This window comes from Saccostrea cucullata, unplaced genomic scaffold, assembly GCF_032062105.1.
Source record: "Saccostrea cucullata isolate Sc308-1 unplaced genomic scaffold, CSIRO_AGI_Scuc_v1 ctg429, whole genome shotgun sequence".
NCBI lineage: Eukaryota > Metazoa > Mollusca > Bivalvia > Ostreida > Ostreidae > Saccostrea > Saccostrea cuccullata.
The window spans coordinates 80,877-103,948 of NW_026929220.1; the positions used below are offsets into that span (position 1 = coordinate 80,877).

General features: G+C 32.2%; 1 protein-coding gene and 1 pseudogene across 1 annotated transcript; both read left to right on the plus strand.

Annotated features, from left to right (window-relative positions):
• The first annotated feature begins 1,003 nt into the window (after positions 1-1,003).
• LOC134280155 (uncharacterized) lies at positions 1,004-5,743 on the plus strand. The gene is made up of 10 exons (XM_062762583.1): positions 1,004-1,055; positions 1,142-1,168; positions 1,610-1,766; positions 2,269-2,345; positions 3,002-3,158; positions 3,693-3,763; positions 3,897-4,050; positions 4,473-4,546; positions 5,193-5,349; positions 5,609-5,743. Exons 1-10 carry the CDS (start codon positions 1,007-1,009, stop codon positions 5,664-5,666), a joined length of 981 nt encoding a protein of 326 aa, XP_062618567.1. The 5' UTR covers positions 1,004-1,006; the 3' UTR covers positions 5,667-5,743.
• A 7,352-nt stretch (positions 5,744-13,095) lies between these two features.
• Positions 13,096-18,766, plus strand: LOC134280157 (uncharacterized; annotated as a pseudogene).
• The last annotated feature ends 4,306 nt before the right edge of the window (positions 18,767-23,072 follow it).

Consider the following 23,072-nt stretch of genomic DNA (forward strand, 5'->3'; position numbering starts at 1 on the left):
CCAAAGAAAAAATATACAGACAATTCATTTTGAGATATTTCTGAGAATTGTTCAAATCCTGTTATTATTATTATCGTTAATGAAAAAAAAAATATTTCAAAATTCACGAAATTAAATAAAACTGCGATTTGAATTCAAAACAATATTTTCAATCTTATTACCGGGACAGAAAACGCAAAAATTATCATTATTCTTCTTTCAAATTCAAATAATGAAGAATATATCATGATTAAAAATGAATGTGTATATTTGTAATATTAAAAGCATTTTTAAGAAGTATAAAAGGGGTTATGAATTAAAATTACATAACTTTTTAGTATATTTAATATCCTTTGCATATTCCTAATGTTCTGAATGGTATTTTGATTCTAGATAGATCATTGAAATTAATTTTTTAACTAAATAATTGATTGATTTCTTTTTCGATGTTATATACGCAAAAAAAATCTTATCAGTATTTCATTTTTTTATTATATCATATATAAAATTATATTGATACAATCTATTGTCAACTGATAACGAGTGCATAAAAGCCCTGTTTTTTACTGTGGAATCATTTTTATTTTAGAGAGTCAATATTCGTTGGGAAGCATCATTTCAATTGTTCGTAGATTAGGCGTTAATATGGAAGATTTAATACATTAATATGTTTAAAAATAAACGTTATAAGGGATGTATAAGAGTGACCTACAAACAATGAGATCCCAATACATTGGTGATCACAAAGTTCTCAAATTTAAATATGTTTGAAAGTAAACAAGATCTATATTTTCAAGCTTTTAACTAAAGGCAACATTTTGCGTTGAGGTTAATGTAATTGCAGTAATGCTGATGATAAAAACGTTATCTTGCTAAAAATTGCTCTGTTAATTTTTTCCTGCCCCCTTTTTTGATTTTTTTAAATGTTACGCTTTCGTTTTCCTGTATCCATGTCGACAATGTGTCATTCATTTTCTTTTAATTTTTTTTGTAGTAATAACAATGTATTTTTTTCACTCTAGGAACAATGCAGATTTTAATTCTCTTTATTTTGCCGGCTGTCTTTGGGGCATCTGGTAAGTATTTTTATGAAAGAAATGAAAACAAACCATTTTTGAAATTGTGCTGATATGTCGTTTGAATTTAATCATACTTTTTTCAGTTCCCGAAAAAAGATTGCTCTTTGACAGTAAGTATTAATAACTGCACTAATGATATTGTCAAGATTCACATAATTTGCTGACAATGTAAATTGCTTTTTTAAACATCATTTAATTTTATGATAATGTTGTATAATTTTGCTAAAAAAATAAAGAAAAAATAACTATAGTCTGAAAACAACATAGAATATTCACATCTTTTTTCAGCAAAAAGAGTCAAAAGGAATGAACAATATATTAATTCTTCGTTTTGACATTTTTTTAATATTCAAAGTCTAATAACTAGAACACTTTTTTCATATTAAGTCTCAATCATATATTTTTCTCCATTTTGAGTCTAACCCAATATGTTTTTCCCAACTTCTAAAGACCATCTGGATATACACCGTTACTTTATTTTCCTTTTTTGTAGAAATACATGTATTAATCATTCATGAAGAACAATTTCTATAATTTTTTTCCAAATTCAGCCTTTCTTAATGGGGAAGAGGCCAGACATCTAGTTGATCAACTGGTGGAGTTACTTGCTACAGATGACAACGAGGTTAAATGTGAATCACATTGTCACACACTCATTGCAAACCAACAGTCGGTTATGCAGCATTTATGTCCCTTCCTGTGTCACTCGTAAGTAGTAAAAACCATCAAAAGTCTTCATTTCAAATTCGATGGAGAAAAAAAAATTAAATTTTCTGATACGTGCTAGTGAGAAGAATTTTGAAGTTTTTACCACTTTTTTTATATACTGTAGACGTACTTTTTTTTCCAAGGGGTCATAATTCAGCGGAATCTCAATTTCTGTTAAATTTGCAGGAAGAAAATTACGCTGATTTTCTAGATTGTCTCTATATGCCTTAGTTTTAAATTAGGTACGCTTGGACACATTTCCGCGGAAAATTTGTGACCGCGTACATAGCGTAAATTAATACCACGCGGAAAAAAGTACTTCTACAGTAGTCAAATTACATCGACATATCCATGGTACTCAAGTTATCAGTATTCATTCAGATGATAAATTTCCACTTCAAATCATAATGAAAGAGAGTTGTCATTTTCTTCACTTGTTCACGGAAAACAATTACTTATCGTGCAAATAACTCACGTTTTCATAATTTTCTACTTTCCTTAGAGCCCAAAATGCACTGAACCACTTACATAGCCCAAACACAGACCCAACTGTTACAGGAAAACGTCTTGTCCTCGATAGTAAGTTTGCTTATCATGTTTTAATTACCTTTTCTCATGTACTTGAAGCCATAAGAGTGTATGGAATATATACCTAGTGGATCTTCACAAAGGATTACAATTTACTTGAATCTCTTTATTAGTACCCTACCGATGAAAACGGAGGGGATTATTTATTTCCTCTGCTTCTGTCTTTACGTTCGTCCGTCTGTCTGTCCAAGTGTTTGTTTGTCAAGCTGTCCTACTTCTACTTGTTTTTTCCGCTTTTTTTTCTAAACGTTTGCAGACATTCAGCTGTATTGTTGTATGTGAATGTAACTTTATAAGTTACATATCAATATTAAAATGTTGTTTCGCTACATTGATTTTTGATAGAATGATGGGATTTTAATTTTTCGTAATGGTTTTAGATCGGTTCATGCTGCGCCAAATTCCGATGGTCAACATGATAAATATGAAGTGATAAAAGACATTGAAAAATGAGTTGAATTTTCGTCTTGATGTGGTTCATTTCTTATATATGTTATATGCATGCACAATCACAATTTTCACATCAAGCAGATAAACTTGTTCATATCTTTTGCATATTATAAAATGACACTCTAAAGAAAAAAGGGACCCGGTAGGGGATGTTTATTGCTTGTGCAATACTCTCAAAATGCTTGTTCTTCTCGCAGACTTCTTAAACACAGCAGAGACAGCTCATCTTGTAGACCAGCTGGTGGCTAACCTGGGAACAGACGAGAACGAGGCTGCCTGCGAGAAAGAGTGTCACGTGCTTATTCGAGATTCTACATCTGTTTTCCAACATATGTGTCCTTTCTTGTGTCACTCGTATGTGATTTTTTATAGTCATCTTTAAATTGTCTTTTTCTTTTATCATTCTTTAATGTTACACATCTTTAATCTTAAATATTGTATCGTTGTAACAAATACAATGATAATATTGTTTTTAATATTTCTTACATTGGTAAAATTGAACAAAAAGTGATACCTAAAGGTTAAAGGAGCAGTCGCATCATCTCGGGTCATAGGTTGGAAAAGCAACCTCGAATGTATAAAATGTATAAAAATTCATACATTTCCTGTTTATTCAGTATAGGATTGAAGGAGTTTGAAGTCCTTTCTTTAGTATATTTTAGGTAATATAATTACATTGAATACACTTTAACTCAATATTCCATAGATAAAAGGTCTACGTGCATTTATTTCAAAGATCGTGAAAGGTGGATTGTCATGGCATCTACGTAATACATTCAAGGTTGTTTTACCTCTAGTCTTAAAGGCCCTAGATGTTGCCATTGCTTAGGGAGTATTATACCTTCATTTTTGGTTTTGAATAGCCATTTATTTATCGTTTTCAAATAGCGCTCAAGCTGTCATTAACAGCATCCATCACACACCAAGTGGATCTCCCACAAAAAGATTTTTGGTCGACAGTAAGTGACTGATTTTTTATGGATTTTATTCACGTTATAAAAAAAATGTTTTAAGATCGTCTATATATAAGTAAAAAACACTCAAATGTGACGTAAAACAGCATACATCCAATCATCAATCTCTCTGTTTTAGCCCTTTTGGCAAACCCAGAGGTCAATGTCCTAGTAACAGGTTTGGTGGATGTCCTTGGATCGGACCCAACAGAGCAGCAATGTGAGAGAGAATGTGTCGTACTGATGCACGCCGATAATGTTCTTCACCATCTTTGTCCGTTTGTCTGTCATTCGTATGTTTGTTTTTTAATCATTTAATTACATGTTATGCCGTGGTGTCAAAACTAACAAAAAGAATTATCAATAGTGAAAACTTTTATTTTTGTACAACGCAGGAATTGATTGTTTTCTGTAACAGATTATCCTTTCAATATTTCTGCGCTGAATTTTATTCTAAAAAAAATAGTATTCTCCTAAAGATGATATATCCCAGTGGCTTCATTTTTGTGCTGCGCAGATATATAGAATGTAACTCATAATCGAAGTGGATTTATTAAAAGTAATAACACCTAGCGTAATAAATAAAAAAAAATAATTCTTGTGTGATCCTTTTTTTCAACTATCTATGAATCATATATATGAAGTTTTTTGTTAATTCATGTGTCAATTTTTATGCATAGTATTTCATGTTAAGTCTTCTTTTTTTGCTTTTAAGATTCCAGCAGTTGGTATCTAAGATCCATTTGAATGCACCAGCATCCAACCCATCTAAAAGATTTCTTGTTGATAGTAAGTATATAGAGTAAATCAAATATCGTTTTCAAATAGTCAATTCCACAAAAATAAGTCAAAACGCTACTCTGTGAACTGATATGCTCTTGGTGACAGTTTTTACAAGCATATAAATGTTTAAGAAAAACGTGTGGAACAAATATATATACTAGTAAGTAAAATTGGAATAAAAAGGGGTCAAACGTCTCAGTGACATAGACGAAATATGTTAAATTGGCTTCGTATCAAACATGTTTGGTTTTTTTTCCATTTTAAGGACATACGCAAGGTACCTTCCCTACTGATAATGTTTCAAGATATTTTTGATTTAAGATTATTGTGCCATCAGATGTTCATAGATAAAAAAATCAGTATGCGTTGCCAGGGTTTTTTGGAAGATATCAAATTATGAAAATTTTTGCATTATTCAAAGAAAGATATATAAAAAATTACAAAACAAAATTTGTTTTAGAAGAAGTGTACAAATCCATATATAGACATTAAAAGTACTGCACACAGGTCCTTAATTTAGTAGAACTCTTCAACTCCAGGGAAGAACCCAATAAAGTTCAAGCTACGTTGCGTATGACCTTAAGGACGATATGCAGATTGTAATAATCATCAATATTTTTTCTTAAAATTTACATATATATCATTTTTGTAGCCCTCCTTCACAACAACCCTGATGTCGCCGTCCTTGTGAACACATTGGTCCAGACTCTAGGATCAGACCCCACAGAGGCTGCCTGTGAGTCCAAGTGTACCGTCGTCGTACACGCCGACAACTTCATGCACTACCTTTGTCCTCTGGTTTGCCACTCGTACGTATTCTGTTCATCCCTGTGCCAGATTTTAGATTTTGATCAATAAAAAAATAAATAAAAGATGCTTCTCTGAAAGCATATACCCGAAAAATATCTGTATTTTAATGCTTACATATTTTGTTTTAATTTTTTTTTCATTTAAGAATTTATGTTAAAAAATATTGCATGCAATCTAAGAAGATTTAGAGACAAGAAATCCATTTACATGTAACTTCAAAGATTTTTTTTTCATTTTTAAATTCATTTCTATCTATAGATTCCAGTCATTGGTTCAGAAGATACACATAGATGCTCCATCTGGTTCTGTGAAATGAAGGAGATTATCATCCAACAGATTAATTGTGTGTAATTAAACAACATCTTTTTAAATAAATGAAATTTTTCTGGGTAACGCTGTTTATTTTTCTTCATTGTCAAATGTAGAAAAAAAAAACTTGCCCATATAGTCATGTGTGTGTTTTTTACTCGTAAACATATATATTTCTTGCTAAAATACTGTAACATATTACCTAAATTAGTACTAGTATTTCAGAAAAAAAATACATATGAAATCAAGATTCCTTGAATAACTTCATGAACAATGCTAAAAGAATATTGTCATATCTGCAATGAAATCTTTATTTTTTTTTTACTCGACAAGATAATGAAAATATGTCTGAGGAAAATTTATTACGTTAATTCCAGAGGAATGAATTTCATGAATAGTTACATGTAAAACCACCATTTCCCACCAAAAATTCCATACGTCAAATCTAACAATTTTTCTTCATATCACACAATAATTCCCAGGGAAAAATTAGTGGAATAAATATCACAATTTCATATTTAGCCTTTGTGAAAAGAAAAATCAAAGATTTTACATTTGTTTCTTATTCACTGTGTGTATTTTTAAGTAAGTTGTTTATTATTACTGGACTAGGCCAATTTTGGAACGAACTAACAGCGGGATCGGGAAACAAATTAGAAAATAAAATCATTGCTCAAGTGTTGCATGTCCAAATAGTGATACATGTATATACGATATACTATTTAGAAGAATGAGATAAAACATATAGATAGAATTTCTGAAGCATTAAAAGGAGGTTGAAAGGACAAACATTATTTAAATCAATGAAGTTAGCACACCCATTCACACAAGAGAACAATCTAAGGAAATGACACGAAGATAGCTTAGTGACACTTTGTGCGAAAAGAGCGAATCGTGTTTTCGTAGACTATAAATGGAATGATCCAGGGGTACAGAAAAAAAAACACACAGATTTGTTGAAAGGATGAATCTCATGGAATTAAGAAATGAATGTAATATTTTTTTCTTTGATCGATGTATCAAAGAAAAATTTGGACGGAAAACTTCATCAATGCGCGTAGCGCATTGATGAAAAAGTTTTCCGTCCAAATTTTTCTTTGATACATCGATCAAAGAAAAAAATATTACATTCATTTCTTATCATTTAATTATGATTTTAAATTAATAAAATGAAAGTTTCTTTCACTTTTCTATTAAATTTATGCATCAAATACAGTGCGCACGAATACATAACCAATTAACGTTAACGTTGCTGAAAATTCAAAATGGCTCTAACCAGCTTACCAAAAACGTTCTCAAATATTGTTGTGTGATTACCAACAGTCTCCAAAATAATTTACAGTTCTTAAGCACAAAAAAACTTACCTGTTATGTTTTCCCTCTTGGTATATTTTCCCCGGTAAGTTATCTAAGTTCGTAAATGTAACGGGAAGCTACTCAAATATCCTAACAGTTCTAGATCACAGAAATTTTGGATTTCATTTGCGCATCTTTTCATTTGAATTTCAAACCGAATATATAAATACGTATCACAACCTGTCAATGCTGTAAAACCCTGAAAAAGTCTGCTGTCGATAGTTCAAGATTAAAGAATTCCATTCTCAATTCATGCAGTGGCGTTTTTCTCGATCGCTCGTTTCCCTCGATTTATAACAGATTTACGGTTTTCCCCGCTTTGGTAGCATAATAAAACATTTTTTCAGAGTTCTATTGTTTCATACCAGATATCTCAAAGTCAAACATTTTAGAAAAGTATGCCGAATAAACTATTTCTTCCCTTCTTTTCCGTAACTGTTTTGTCGTCATGCAGACGATTTTAATTTGTTTAGCAAAGGGGGATAATTCAAAATGAAACGAAAGTAGAAAGTAAGTCAGGAACCTAACGGACAGGTTCCGAAATTCAGAAAAATATTTATTAAAGCAAAGTTATTTAATTATTCCTTCAAAAAGTAACCTGGAAGCGGGGAATATACATGTACCGACTGTCAAAGTAGTTCCGGCTGCTTAGTGCAACCGAACTCTAGATTTTATTGATGCAGTTATCAAAAGAATTTTTGATCCAATCAGAATCAAGTATTTTATAGAAATTAAATGATTAATGTTTTCCATGCAAATATAATAAAGAAAGAAAACACTACAGTAATTTGCATCAGTAATATCATTCTTTTTGAAAAAATTCTGATTCTTTTAAAGTGCAGGTAAATCATTCCAATATCTCTACATTCCGTGTGTTTTTTTTTCCTAAGCCAACTGTGACATTGATTTGAAAACGTTTTTCGTGTATGCGTGTATGCTCGCGCGTAGAAATATACATGGAGAAACGTGTGTTAATGTGACGTCACAGTAAGGATATATCGAAGGTAGTAAACGTATAACGAGATAGAACAGGGAGGAATTCAAATATTGAGTATATTTTTGGTGCTTTCAAACATGTAAAATATGAAATATAAGGAATGTTTTAAGCTTAGTGTGATTTATTGGTGTGTGAATCACACAGACTTGCAAATAGGCATATCTACACAAGTGTCAAATCTGTATGATTCACACACCAATAGCTTACACAAAACTTAGAAATATTCCTTGAGTAAATCCGTGTTCACAAAATCTAGTTTTATATATATGGTCGTATTGTTTCCGATCATGGAAATATTAATCCTTATTACGCCGTGATGTCAGGCAATAAACAGCTACCTTTGAAATAAAAACTAAACATTAGAACTTTAACGTCATTTGATTGGTCATCAGCAAAATGACCTACTTTGTAAAAAAAATACTGTGAATGTACGCTCAACTACTTTGACGTTAATATTAAGGGATTGCTGGCGTTCCCCATTGACAACATGGATGTAGTCTTCGAAAACCAAGCTTTCCAACATGCTCTTGAAATTTTTATATTTAATAATTGTGCTCCTTTTTCAAGCGACCTGTTTTTATATTCCATTCCTAGATATGATAGAATTTATTCAAAATTCTTTTACACAAGAAGTAGAAAACTCTCACTGTGGTCTTCAATTTGAAATGCAGGTAAATCGACAATGTTTTATCGATTAAAAAATGTTATTTTCATTAAAATGTTGACACCATTTATATATCAGTGAACTTGGAATAAAAGACACCATGGATGCTGCAACATAGTTTTCTTATTTCAATGTTTTAATGATCATACAGGATAAAGGTTAATGAGCAACTAAACCAAACTGCATGACAAACGAGATGATTTTAGTTTTTCTATCGTCCAATTTCCTTATTTTATTAAGTAATACCCCATTTTCACCTGCTTATAATGTTTATACATTTTTCTTTATCTTATTTCTTACTTAAAAGCTTCTTCTGAGTTAGATACATTTTTAAAAAGTAGCAGACTACTCACAAGTAAATTGATGTTTCGGGGATTTTAGCAGCCTTCTTTAAAGTAGCATTTTGGTTAATCTTGAATTCGTTATGTTGATTTTGTTAACATATTTATCTTACTTTTGGGTCTTATTTTGGCGAAATTCTTTCATATCGATCGCAAATGCTATATTGTTGTATACTTAACTACATACGCAGAGTTTGTCTACCCGATCAATATCTAGTGGCCACTTGAATTGCATCAATCTAATTGAAATTAGATGTTAGATCCGCTCGTATACTCGCTTCACTAACATCTAACAACATCCCATTAAGGGTCACGTCAGAGGTCAATTCTATTAACCAATCAAATCGTCGCCTGCAAAATCGTTGTATATTGTTGAAGCGAATAAGTCTAGAGGTGTTCCGAATTTGACATCTGACTTAAAGCCCGAGATAATAAGCACCGCCTTCAGATTTACCTGGTCTGTATCCCCCTGTCAATCAAATGAATTAAGGTCCGTCATTGGGTACTTGAAATTGATTGACAGTTAGCTACTAGTCCCTGTGTATATCTCTTTTACCTTGCTTGACACGCGTGGCCACCATCAAACTAACTTTTGGTCCTCTGATGGTTACCGCTAAATTACCATCGCAATAAGGAAGCCATTTCGATGAAAACAATTTCAGCTTGATTATAATTAATTAATTATCTGTATTGCAAACATGTCATTAAAAAATGATTTTTTTATCTCATTGTATTTCAATAAAATAAATCAAGATTGTGCATATTTTCACTAATGAAAATTGCATAGGAGAATGAAATTTTGTTTTCACTCATAAAATTTAAGAATGATTCTTGGTTTGAGACGTGGCGAAAAATTGGGAGAAAATAAGCTGGTAACACTTTTTGCATTTAACGGATAACTAAGGATAAAAACAAAATATCTGATAAGTAACAACTTCGCCTGGACAAGTATTAAGAGTTTCTTTCTTTTCTTTTCCTTTTTATAACCGAACATTTCTTACTTCGTGGGTTGTTACCTCCGTTCAAGGTCACAGATGTTAAAAATAGTTTTGAAAGAAATACATATGTTGGCATTAATTTCATATTTTGTTTAACGTTGTAATATTATAATCTAAATTTACTTAAAATACACACATACTTGTATGTAATTTTAAGTTTACAAAACCATCGTTATCGCCAATTTTTCACTCAGAATGTACATTTGCTAAAAATAGGACCACGCGACATTTTATACAAACGGCAAGTAACTGGTACTATTTGACCGTGATCGAAGCTCTATAAATACAATAATTATGAATAGTTTTTAAGATTTTGAAAGGGACAGACAAGGACGAGTATTTTACCTTTGAAATTATACCTGAAATTCATATTAAATGATTATTATTATTTTTTTTTTACAAAGAACTCAGGTCGTTGCTGCTGTACATGTGACGTACAACACGCCGTAGTTTTTTTTTAAACAAAAAGTCGGCCTGCGAGATTTCTGTTTGTTTGATATTAGATATGAGTCTGAAATTACGAAATTTTACAATTATCATTAATTACTATTGATATTTTTTCTTATTTACGATGTCGAATTCTACTAATTTTAAGATGAACAGTAGGCCATCAAGCTGTACAGGTAATACCCATGGACTTCTTGTGTATACTGTTTGTGTATAGTGATTAGCGCTTCCCACGGTCTGCACGACCGTCAATGCCTCGGGATGCCACGCATGTAAAACTAAGTCCCTCCCCTTACCTGAGAAAACCGTACGGTTAAAAATCTCGGCCTTTAACCCTCTATGGGATGTTGTTAGTGTAGCAAGTTTGCGAGCGGATCTAACATCTAATTTTAATTAAATTGCACTTGCATGAACCGTTAACAGGGGATGTCTACTCCTCCTTGACACTTGATACATCTACGAAATTTCCAGGAGTCCGTGTTTTCTGTTCTTTTCACATATTTGTATTTTTTTGAACGATCAATGTTTTTTTTTCGTTATTTTCCGATAACCGACAAACTGTAGGTCAGCATGCATTTCTTATTCAACAGGTTTAAACATGTCAAACGGCATTTAAATGAAGATTGCACTAGTTTTCTTATACCTTTGTTAAATCTTATCTTAATCAACAGTTAAAATTTTGATGGAATAATTCAGTATAAAATGGGTTGCTCATAATATATGACACATCTTCATCTTACATCATAAGAAAACTTTTTATTGGTGAAAACAGGGAGGAAATGAATACTTATACGCCCTGAAGTGGCTGGATTTTTTAATATTATTATGATTTTACAGTCGTGCCGTCTACGAGTTTGATGGAAATTCAATACATGTGAAATGTAGTATTACAGGCGACATTTTTGATATTTCACATTTACTGATATTTTGATACTATACTTATATATAAGGAATTAGATGATTTAATAGATATGTGATAGGGATTTTGATAAATTATATTTGCAAAGATACCAGGCCATCATCAACGCTCTTCTTTTTGTTGACTTTTGTGGTAAATGAAATATGATATTTGATATTGTCATGAAAAAGAAAAAAAAAACATCTTTATTTCCTAATTTTTAAGCCTTCCTTATCCAAATATCATGGTATCAGTATCTAATTCTTTATATTTCTTTCTTTGTATTTAGCCTTTTTTGCTTTCTCTTGTGTTCAGTGCCTTGGAAACTAATTTTTAGGCGGTCCTTGGATCACACACAGGATCAAAGATACTGAAAGGTCTCGACAGAGTGAGATGGTTACATTGATGTATAGCGGTATCGCGTTGCACCATCTTTGCCCCCATTATCTGGCATCCATATATATTTTCTTTTAAATCTGTTCAATTTTCATTCCTTGCATGCAGTCCATATTAATGTACTTTTTGAAAAAAAATAACAGTCTGTGATAGTGCTTTGAAAATGTGATTATTAACTCATATATTTAAGGTAGTTCAGTCACGGAGCACTCGCTCTGTGATGGATCAGATCCTTTCAGCGACATACCAGAGTTAATGAAAAGCAAAGCAACTGTTCATTCGTAAAGCACTCGGCATATTGAAATGGAATAGGCTTTGGTTCAATATGATTCATTTAGTGTTACAAGTAAATGACCTTGTTTACGAAGTATACAGGTCTAAATTTGAAGCTGTTATCCGACATACTATACCATCTAAAATGAGTGGGAAAATCTTGCAATGAACGTTAAACAGCAATACATTAATCGTAAAAGTACAACTTTTTACTATTATTTATTATCATTTACCTTGATTTGATAGTTTATAAAAACTTACTTGCATTTTTATTTATTTACATGTAGTAGAAAAGCAAGGTTTTATTGAATGTTTTTAATATATCATAACATCTGCCCAAAGCCTAATTGACATTTTTTTTAATTTTCTCCGATGTATACATTTTACATATTTCTACAAATGTTGATGGAGGAAGGGTCGAACCCAATTCAAGTATGTTCCTCTTTTTTCTGTTTATCTTGTCTAGTTTTGATATGCCTTATTCTGCAAAATTCCCATGGAACATTCAACCAAAAACCAAAGTGCTGCAGTATATCTAATAAAGTGCATTTTCAAATTTTGAAAAAAAGTCAGTCATATCAACTTCTGAGTGCCTAATTTGATATAACATGGAGAATATTAAATGGATTAAAATGATACCTGTCGACAAGCCATATTATGTTAGTCAATTTTCGTTTTTTTTTTCCAAAAGAAAAAAAAACTTTCTAGATATGCTCTGGCTTAAAAGCAAAACTTTATATTGATGCAAGTGATTCTGCTGAGCAGAAACGCCAAAAAATGATAGATAATAATTTGCGAACAAATCACTTTTACAATTGAGTCTTTATTCGACATATCAAATTTACAATTATTTTGATCACATTCCATAGCTTATGAAGTAATTTTAAAAACGTTATTTACTTAACTCTCCTTCATATTGCAGGTATGTAGAACAATTCCAAAATGAATGAAAATTTCCTTAAAAACATATTCTTATCACTGTATAACCTTGCGTGGAGTTAGTCAGCTGATATAGCCTTGCACGAAGAAAGTACATGACCTACCAATGATTTCACTGTATGCATAAAAGACCTAACGAAAGGCTTGTCTTTCACTTACTCTTGGAGAACTCAGAGGTAAATGATGTTTAATATTTCTTAACATTATTCAAATAAAAATCAACCGAGGACGTTAATATAAGTAAATTATGTTTGAATGTATAAAAAATGTTTTGAGTATCCAGAAATTAGAAAATATAATTCAAAAAAAACAAAAAAAAAAAAAACAATTATACTAACAAACATCACACATGAATCAATGTTTTGTAATATTTTCATTTTGATATAGATTTTTTTTTCTTTTTAGGAACAATGAAGTTTTTAATTTTATTCTGTCTTCCTGCAGTTTTTGGGGCAGCTGGTGGGTGATTTGTCGCCTAAAAAATGAATTCATTCGAATAAAAATAACGTGATTTGATTTGGACATATCATTTTACTTATACTACTTATTTTACCTCTTTTTCAGTTCCACAAAAGAGAGTTCTCTTTGACAGTGAGTAGGATTTTCCATTTTTTTTTTATAACACACTTTGGGAAAAGTTAAAACACTCTCCTTTTTAGTAGTTTTTAATAGATATCTAGTACTGAATCAAGAAAGATTTAGAGGAAAAATAATGTAAAAGTTTCAGAGTTTCAGAAAAATAAGATGTGACCCATGGAAAGCACCATAGAATTATCGTATGTGGCAGGTATTTCTGTCACAAAACTTGAAGAGTTTAGATGAATTTCGATAAAAGAAAATATGACACTACTGTAAAAGTGAAATGTCAGTAAGACGCACATTTAGCGAATTCTACTTCAAAATTGATATTTATATTGATATGTAGCTTCAGCATTTTGAAAATGCTTCGAAAGAAGCTATTTATTTTATTCATAAAAAAAATTATTTACAAAGTGAATGGAATTGAGCATCAGGCAAATCCTATTTAGCTCTCTCCCCCCAAGGTCAAGATGAACACATACAATATATAGGTATGAAAGTAAATAGACAAAAACGCTATAAATAATTGCAAATAACAAAAAAGGGATTTTTAGCGATATTCAATTTTAGCAATCTCTCAGCACCCTCGCTAATAATGCCAAAATTAAATTCTCGCTTTAAAATGCACTTAAACGTTTTTTTGTTGCTGTTGTTTTTTAAAGGACCCTTTTTAAAGTAGTTCATGTGCACTTTTTGTATGTTTTACCTTATTTACCTTTATTTGAATTTTCGACAATTGAATTCTTCTCCTCCAAAATTAGATTTGGTAGGCTATCAAATTTTTTGCTCAAAACTTACTTGCAGCTAAAAATTCAAGAAATGTTTTTACGTTAATTGTGAATTATATTGTGTAAATCACACAAACTTTTGCGTAAGCATACTTATCATGGATATATCATTCTGCTCTGATTAAGAGTAGTACCTACGTTATCCATGAAAGGGTCTATTGTAAAGTGAATTATAAACTCATTGGTTAATATACAGAATGTATGATTTCTTTCAACAGCATTTTTGAATGGTCCTGAGGCACAGCATGTAGTCAATCAATTAGTCACATTTCTTACCACTGAGGACAACGAGGCCAAATGTGAACAAGAGTGCCACGTCCTCATCGCTAACCAGCAGTCTTTAGTGCAGCATTTGTGCCCATTTATGTGCCGAGCGTAAGTAAAATGCTATATGAACACATTTACATTTTTTATGATTGAATACAACTCTTTCGGGTATTTTCTTAATCTACAACTTTACATTGCTCCAGGACTGTGTCATCTGAAAAAAAAGTATTTTCTAAATTATGCTTCAATACTTGGTTAAAAAAAAACCTGTTTTCACCGCCCAAGAGTTTATCTTTATAGCAGTTACGAGGAAGATATTTTATACGTACAAATACAATATAACGATTGAAAAATGAAAGGATATTCTTATTTTCTATAGATAATGATTTAAAAAAGAACAATAATCCCTTATGATATATCATTTTTTTCAGCTTTTCTCAATGGGGAGGAGGCTAGACGTCTGGTTGATCAGCTGGTGGAGGTACTAGCTACAGATGATAACGAGGTTAAATGTGAATCACATTGTCACACCCTTATTGCAAACCAACAGTCGGTTATGCAGCATTTATGTCCCTTCCTGTGTCACTCGTAAGTCAAACCCAAGACCTTAAATTTTATCTAAACTTTTTTTGTTTTCTGGAATAAAATTACTAGGTGCTTTTGGTGCCAAATTCGGCCTCGTGTTCAAATGAAATGAATATTTCCTCAAAATTCTTTCAGAGTGCCTATATTTTCAATTAATAACTCTACCAAGATTAATAAATATTTATTATCATTGAAAAAAGTACCATAGTTTATGTGAGGAAAGCGGTACTTTGGCGTTGCCTTATTCGTTGATAAATCCACCATACATGTATAATTCAAGAGGTTTATCAAATCTCATTTCCGGAAATGCACATTGAGACGTCCAGGTGATAGCATAAAATGACCATGCTAGTTCAATCGATTTTTCTTAAATAAAGAAACATCTTTTAATTATCTGGAATTATTTTTGGATTTGATTTTTAAAAATCTGAAAAAGGAGATGGGCGTATTTGGCATGTGATCTGCAGGAATCATTTGTACGAAACATTTATGATTTGAATGTCCATGATTTGGTTGGCTGACGATACATATAGCTGGTCAAATTTTAAAAACTGCCATAGGGTTTTTTAAAGTTAAGTTTGAAATACCTTGATAGATTGTAACATTTATGACCTTTTATATTAGGAGGTACAATAACACAGTAATGCTTCATCGAAAAAAAAAAATGAACACCAATTAGATAAACTAGGCATATATGATAAATGTACATCAGTGCTCATGTACATCAAAGTTTAAGTAGAATAGAAGATTGGATTTGATTTCGCTCTCGGTGCAACAGAACCAAAATTTATCTAATTCAAAATTTTGATAAATCAGTATATAAAACGAACCTGACTAAAGAATTGACTTTTGTATTTAATAAAAATAAATAATGCCCCATCGAGACTCGAACCAAAAAAAATATTCACCTATAGTGCAATGCGCAGGTAGCCCATGTTACTGAGCTATTGCCGTTACACGATTAGTGCATTTTAAAAAGAAAAAGAAGCACCACATTTCCACAGCTGTAATTTTTGGGAAAAATGATTTTTTTTATGGTCCCTGGGTCTTCTCTCCATTTTTTTTTTTTATAAATGTATGTTCGTTTCTTTGAATTAAAATGCACACAAAAAACGTTTCAAAATCATAGAGAGTGAGAATGAAATTAGAAAAGCGTGTTTTAAAATGTACAATTTTGTACGAAATGTCTGATCTAGCCAATTTTCAAGTTAGTTCGTAGCAAATCAAAACTCACTTACTGGAAAATATTTTTCTTTCCCATTTCACAGGAACCCGATTAATAAAAAAATGTTAAAATTTCATGTGACACGACGATAAAATTTTCACTTTTATGTATTTTGCTGAATGCCAATATTTAGTTAAACATGCAAAATGTTTATAGCCCTTTTTTCGACTTCGTTTGTAAACTTTTGTATCGAAATGTAACATATTAAAAGAAATGTTACTTTTTTCTTGCAGTTTTGTATAGCATCTGTTAATTATGATCATTGAATTTGTGTGTATACATGTACGTGAACATATATCATTATATACATGTATGGTCTTCCGATTTTAGGCTTTCACATATTTTTAGATTTCATTTTCAAAACCCACAGTTTACTTCTTCTCCGTTGGTACTTACCATTACTTTTCCTTGACTTGATTAACAAATAAGAACACCTCTATTAACCTATTAAAACATTTAATTTCCGTTTCGATTTTTAACGATTTTTCCGGATATACGCATTTCGTATTTTGACACTATAAATAGAATACGTGTAACAGTCACATTCTAAAAGTTATGGTTCATATTTTATTTTTAAGCAAGGAGATTTCCGACATTTATATTCTATGTAAGGATCTAATTCAGCGTAAATATCATTATTTGAAAATTCCCTGGGCCAATTATTTTACCAAAGCACCTTATATCAGATCTAATTTATCCTTCATAGTCATTCCTTATATTTTCCTTAGTGCTCAGACTGCTTTGGCTAACCTACACAGCCCTAACACAGACCCCACTGCCACCGGAAAGCGTCTGGTCCTCGACAGTAAGCACTTTGGACTTTCAAATATTTTTCTCTCTCGTTCTGTTCTGACACGTATTAATAATTATACAGCAAAAATAAACTCAGTTATTTGGGGGAAAATGAACATTTTTTTATTACTAGATTGGTCTTTTTGTAGCTTTCTTGAACACCCAGGAAACTGCCCATCTAGTTGACCAGTTGGTTGCTACTCTTGGCTCTGATGAAAGCGAGGCTGCATGTGAGAAAGAATGTCACGTGTTAATCAGAGACTCAACTTCCGTTTTCCAACACATGTGCCCATTCTTGTGTCACTCGTAAGTGAAAAAAATACCCATAGGAAAATTTCTATACACCAAGATTATGTAATAAATACAACATAAAGTTAAAAAGTTTTGCTTTTGTCCCCAACTGTAAAGTCAGACAAGTGAACTCTTAAATGTTTGATGCATAACAAAGCTCAATTTAATTACGTTGATTTCATGATAGATGTTCTGTTTCAGAGCTCAAGCTATTATTAACAGGGGACACACCACTACCCCTCCACCTGCCAAACGCTTAGTTTTGGACAGTAAGTTTTAAAATTACTTTTTGTATGATCAATATGTATCTAAACTACAGTATTGTAATATACATAGGCTAGAAAAAAAATTTCGCTGGTGAAGAGTTCATGTTTATAATATTTTAAAAACTGACTTTCCAGTAAATAATTTTCAAATAAAAGAAAGACAAACATGGTTGTCCATTTTAAATATTAATGACTAAAACCAATTTTTTATCCAATCAAATGACGCGTTACAACCAAAATTTTTTTAACAGCTTTCCTGAACACCCAGGAGACAGCTCACCTAGTTGATCAGTTGGTCGCTACCCTTGGTGCTGATGAAACCGAGGCTGCATGTGAAAAAGAATGTCACGTGTTGATCAGAGACTCAACTTCCGTCTTTCAGCACATGTGTCCATTCTTGTGTCACTCGTAAGTAATTAAAATTAAAGAAAGGTCAATCTGTTTGCTCATCCAGAGACATTCAAAACAAATAACATAAGGCGATCTTTAACAATTGTTTGGTTGCCTTCTGACAAGTTACTGACTAAAATTTAAAAAAAAAACTTCCTTTTTTATTTAAAGTCATTCATCTATTTAAAGTCTTTTCATTATATTCGTCTTATCCCGTCGACAAAGATGTAAAACTTTTCTAGAAAAAAAAATTCCTTAGCCTACCTTTTGCCCTAATAATTTTACCCAGAGTAAGGAGAGGGCAAAAAATCATTATTTTAAAGATGACGTTAGCCTCAAGTTTTAAAATAGTCAATTTTTATTGTTTCACATCAATGCTGTATAAAAATTGCTTACCGTTATTGACTAAGAAAAAGTAATACATGTTTCAGTGTTTCCAGATACTTTTCCAGTCACTGTAAATTTTATATATTCTTGAGTGAACTCTTACTGATGATTCTGCTGGAATGAGTTCTGTTTATTTCCTTTTTGTTATAGAGCTCAAGCTATTTTTAACAAAGGACAAACCACTACCGCTGCTGCAGTAAAGCGTTCGAATCTTTAAAGTAAGTTTTTTTTTTTTGGAATTTAACTTATTTCACGAGTGCAAGTTTTCAGGATATTGTTAAGATTTTTCTTTTTCTTTTTTCTTATTTGTTTTTCAATAAATGGTTGAATAAAATGTAAATGTCTATTTGTGAAAACTCCTGTTTTTCCTACAGATTCAATGATCAACAATATTTTCTGATGAAAAGAATTCAATTTATTGAAGGAGCGATTTATGTTATGAAGTTGTGTGTTTTGTACTCAAATTGAAAAAAATAAATATATTTCCTTATAACACAGAGTTTTTTGTCAGCAAAAATAAAGGCTACGTGTATACATTCGAAAAGCTAAGGGTACGAATTTGTATTTCTAAGGGCTTGTAAAAATGTATTCTCTGTCATGTACGGGCCAATTAAGGCCCACAGTTTTGAATGGGTATGCATACATTGTCCACATGTAAATGATACAGAAATAATCCATAGCATGAATTTGATTTTTTTTTTAAAAAATCAAATTGATCTCTAAATAAAATATCAAAATGCATTACAGGTGAAATAAAATCTTAAACGTCTGCATCTGGATTCTCTGAAAGCACAATAGATTTATGAATTTGGAGGTTTGATTCGATTCAATTTTTTAGTTGCACGTACAATACACTGAGCATATTTTTAATAACTTAAAAGCGCTCACCCTACGTTTAATTTCTTTTATCCTCTATCCGCATGTAAGTTTTGTTGTAATTTGTGGTACTTGATGTTCTGCTGGGGTTGATCTAACACTAATATCATAATGGCTAAATCTTTTTTACCTCACCCTAGCCCAAGGATCAAGTGAGCTTTTCTGTTCACTACATGTCCGTCTGTCTGTCCGTCCGTTTGTAAACTTTTCGCATTTTCGACTTCTTCTCAAGAACCACAATATATATATTGGATTCCGAAACTTCATAAGAATCCATACAAACAAAGATACATTGCAGCTTCCAGTTAATGTTCAATCAAGCCTCTTTCTTTACTTCTAGCTAAGATATTGACAGTAGTGAAGGGAAAACTTCAAGAGTACTGTGCAACAGTATATTCAAGAAGTAGTGTGAATCAGATGTGGATACTCAAAAGAACTTTTGTACAATTTGAAATCACAAGATTTTACCAAAATCAACAGCGACTTTTAAACTTTATACACAACTATTTCCCACGATAAATTAAAGTCCAGGCTATTTGATATTATTAACAACTGCTTTTTCAAAAATTAATTGGACTCTTGAATTTAGTTACTTGGTCATTGGTCATTTTCAAAATTATTTTGTTAAAACACATTCTGATTGCAAACACAAGTACTCTGCAGTTGACATCAAAAAGATGTTTGAGTTTCTGATTGACAATATCCATGTGGTTGTGGAGACCAGGTCCTCCAACAATCCATTGGAATTCCCATGGATACGAATTGTCCTCTATTATTAGCAGACATGTATTGTATTCATATGAAGCATAATTTGTGCAAATCTTGTGCGTGAAAAGAAGAAATCACTTGCTGAACAATTCTATATTTAGATTTATTTTATAGCTAATAAATAGTCTCTAATAAAATACTGCCTAAACTCTAGAGAATTTTAGCGTTCAATATTTTTACGTTTTATTGATCGTTGAATTTGTATTACGTATACGAGTATGTCCAAAACATTCTGAATACGAGCGTTCAATATTGAACCGTTGTAAACAAAAAAAGTCGTCTGGTCAAATTTTCAGAGCCAAATTAAAGAAAAGAAGTGGCATCTGAGTAAGATGTTTTATTTTTTACAAATTAAATATGTATTAGACTCATTAAAACCTAAATAAGCAAATCATAACGCTCGGTATGGTCATCGGAATGATACGATATTGAACACTTACAGCACAGGCGTTAATTTCAATACTAAAAAATCATTAATATGAGTGATTTTTTTAGTTGGAATAATTATCATTTGTTTTAACTATATAATAAAGGAGTTATTGAGCTTATATTGGTGAATATTGGCAAGCTCGTGCATTTGTACAGCCAACTTGTGCCAATATTCACCAATACAAGTTTAAGATCCCTATAATATCAACGACGTATTGTCAATAAACGATGTTAATTTCCTTTCCTATGTCGATACGATATATCCTTGTGAGCTTGAGATGAAAGATATCAAAGATCTAGAGTCTGACGCATCTGCTTCATACTTGGATATTTTACTTAAAAGACGTTAATGGTAATCTAACAACCAAGCTCCATGATAAACGTGGTGACTTTAACATTTCTATTGTCAACTTTCCTCATTTATGCAGCAATATATCTCAATCACCTGCATACGACCTTTACCTATATCAGTTGATTCGATACGCAAGAGCATGCTCTACATATGAACAATTTCTAAAACGAGGTAAATTATTGACAAACAAGTTGAAGAAACAAGAATATCAGCAGTCTCGTTTAAAGTCATCATTTCGTAAAGTCTTTGATCGATACAATGACCTTGTCAGCAAATACAGCTTATCATTGAGTCAATTGCTGACTGACGTTTTTCATACTAATTGTTCGTCCATTATTTATACATTGAATTGACGACGGATTTTTCCGTTATTTGTCGATCATGAAAAGGAGCAAGCGGCGAGTGTGACCGGTCAGCAGGGGATGCTCACTCCTCCATGGCACCTGATCCAACCTCTGATGCTTTAGACGTCAGTGTTTGCTCTGAACTTATTTCATATTGTTTTATGGTCTTTGATATTGAATACTGTTCGCTATCCCCATATCCTTCATTACCGTCTGAATGGTAGATTTTTAGGTCATGTGACCTATTGCTACCTGCTTTCGTCCGTCGTCGTGCGGTGTGCGTCGTGCTTCGTGCGTCGTGTGTTAACATTTGAACATTTTTAGCTTCTTCTCTGCAACCACTCAACCGATTTCCACCAAATTCAGCATAAAGAATCTATAGGTCAAGGGAAACAAAAATTATGAATTTCATGGTCCCTGCCCCCCTGGGGCCTGAGGGGTGGGGCAAAAACCACTAAAATTAATGCAATCTTTAAAAATCTTCTTCTTTACTCCTGGACATCAAGCAGTCAAACTGTTAGCATGAATGTAATGACCATTGAGTCTTCTACCAAAATTGTGAAATTCATGGCCCCGGGTCCAGAGGTTCTAGTGCTAGGGCAGGGCTCTATTGATGATATAGTGAAAATGCATTATTTCTTTCAAAATCTTCTTCTCTGCTCCTGGGTTTTAAATAATCTTACTAAGTACATAATTATGATGAGAAAGTATGCCTCTTTCCAAAATTGTGAATTTTATGGCCCTGGGGTCAGGGGTTCTGGTGTTAGGGCGGGGCTCTATTATGATTATAGAGAGAAAATGCAGAAATTCTTTGAAAATCTTCTTCTCTGTTCCTGGGTATTAAACAAACTAACTAAGTATATAGTTATGATAAGCAAGAATGTCTCTTCCAAAATTGTGAATTTTATTGCCCCAGGGTCAGGGGTTCTGGTGTTAGGGCGGGGCTCTATTGATTATATAGTGAAAATGCATTATTTCTTTAAAAATCTTCTTCTCTGCTCCTGGGTTTTAAACAAACTAACTAAGTATATAGTTATGATGAGGAAGAATGCCTCTTCCAAAATTGTGAATTTTATGGCCCCAGGGTCAGGGGTTCAGGTGTTAGGACGGGGCTCTATAATGATTATATAGTGAAAATGCAGAAATTCTTTGAGAATCTTCTTCTCTGCTCATGGGTATTAAAGAAACTAGCTAAGTATATAGTTATGATGAGGAAGAATGCCTCTTCCAAAATTGTTAATTTTATGGCCCCAGGGTCAGGGGTTCTGGTGTTAGTGGGTGCTCTATTGATTATATGGTGAAAATGCATTATTTCTTTCAAAATCTTCTTCTCTGCTCCTGGGTATTAAACAAACTAACTAAGTACATAGTTATGATGAGGAAGAATGCCTCTTCCAAAATTGTGAATTTTATGGCCCCAGGGTCAGGGGTTCTGGTGTTAGGGCGGGGCTCTATTGATTATACTGTGAAAATACATTACATCTTTGAAAATCTTCTTCTCTGCTCCTGGATATTAAATAAACTAACTAAGTACATAATTATGATTAGGAAGAATGCCTCTTCGGAGATTGTGAATTTTATGACCCCAGGACAAGGGGTTCCGGTGTTAGGGTGGGTCTCTATTGATTATATAGAGAAAATGCAGAAATTCTTTGAAAATCTTCTTCTCTGCTCCTTGGTATTAAGCAGATGAAGTACCAACATACCTATGATGAGCAACAGTCATTCTTCGTGAATTGTGAATTTCAAGGCCCCTGGGTCAAGG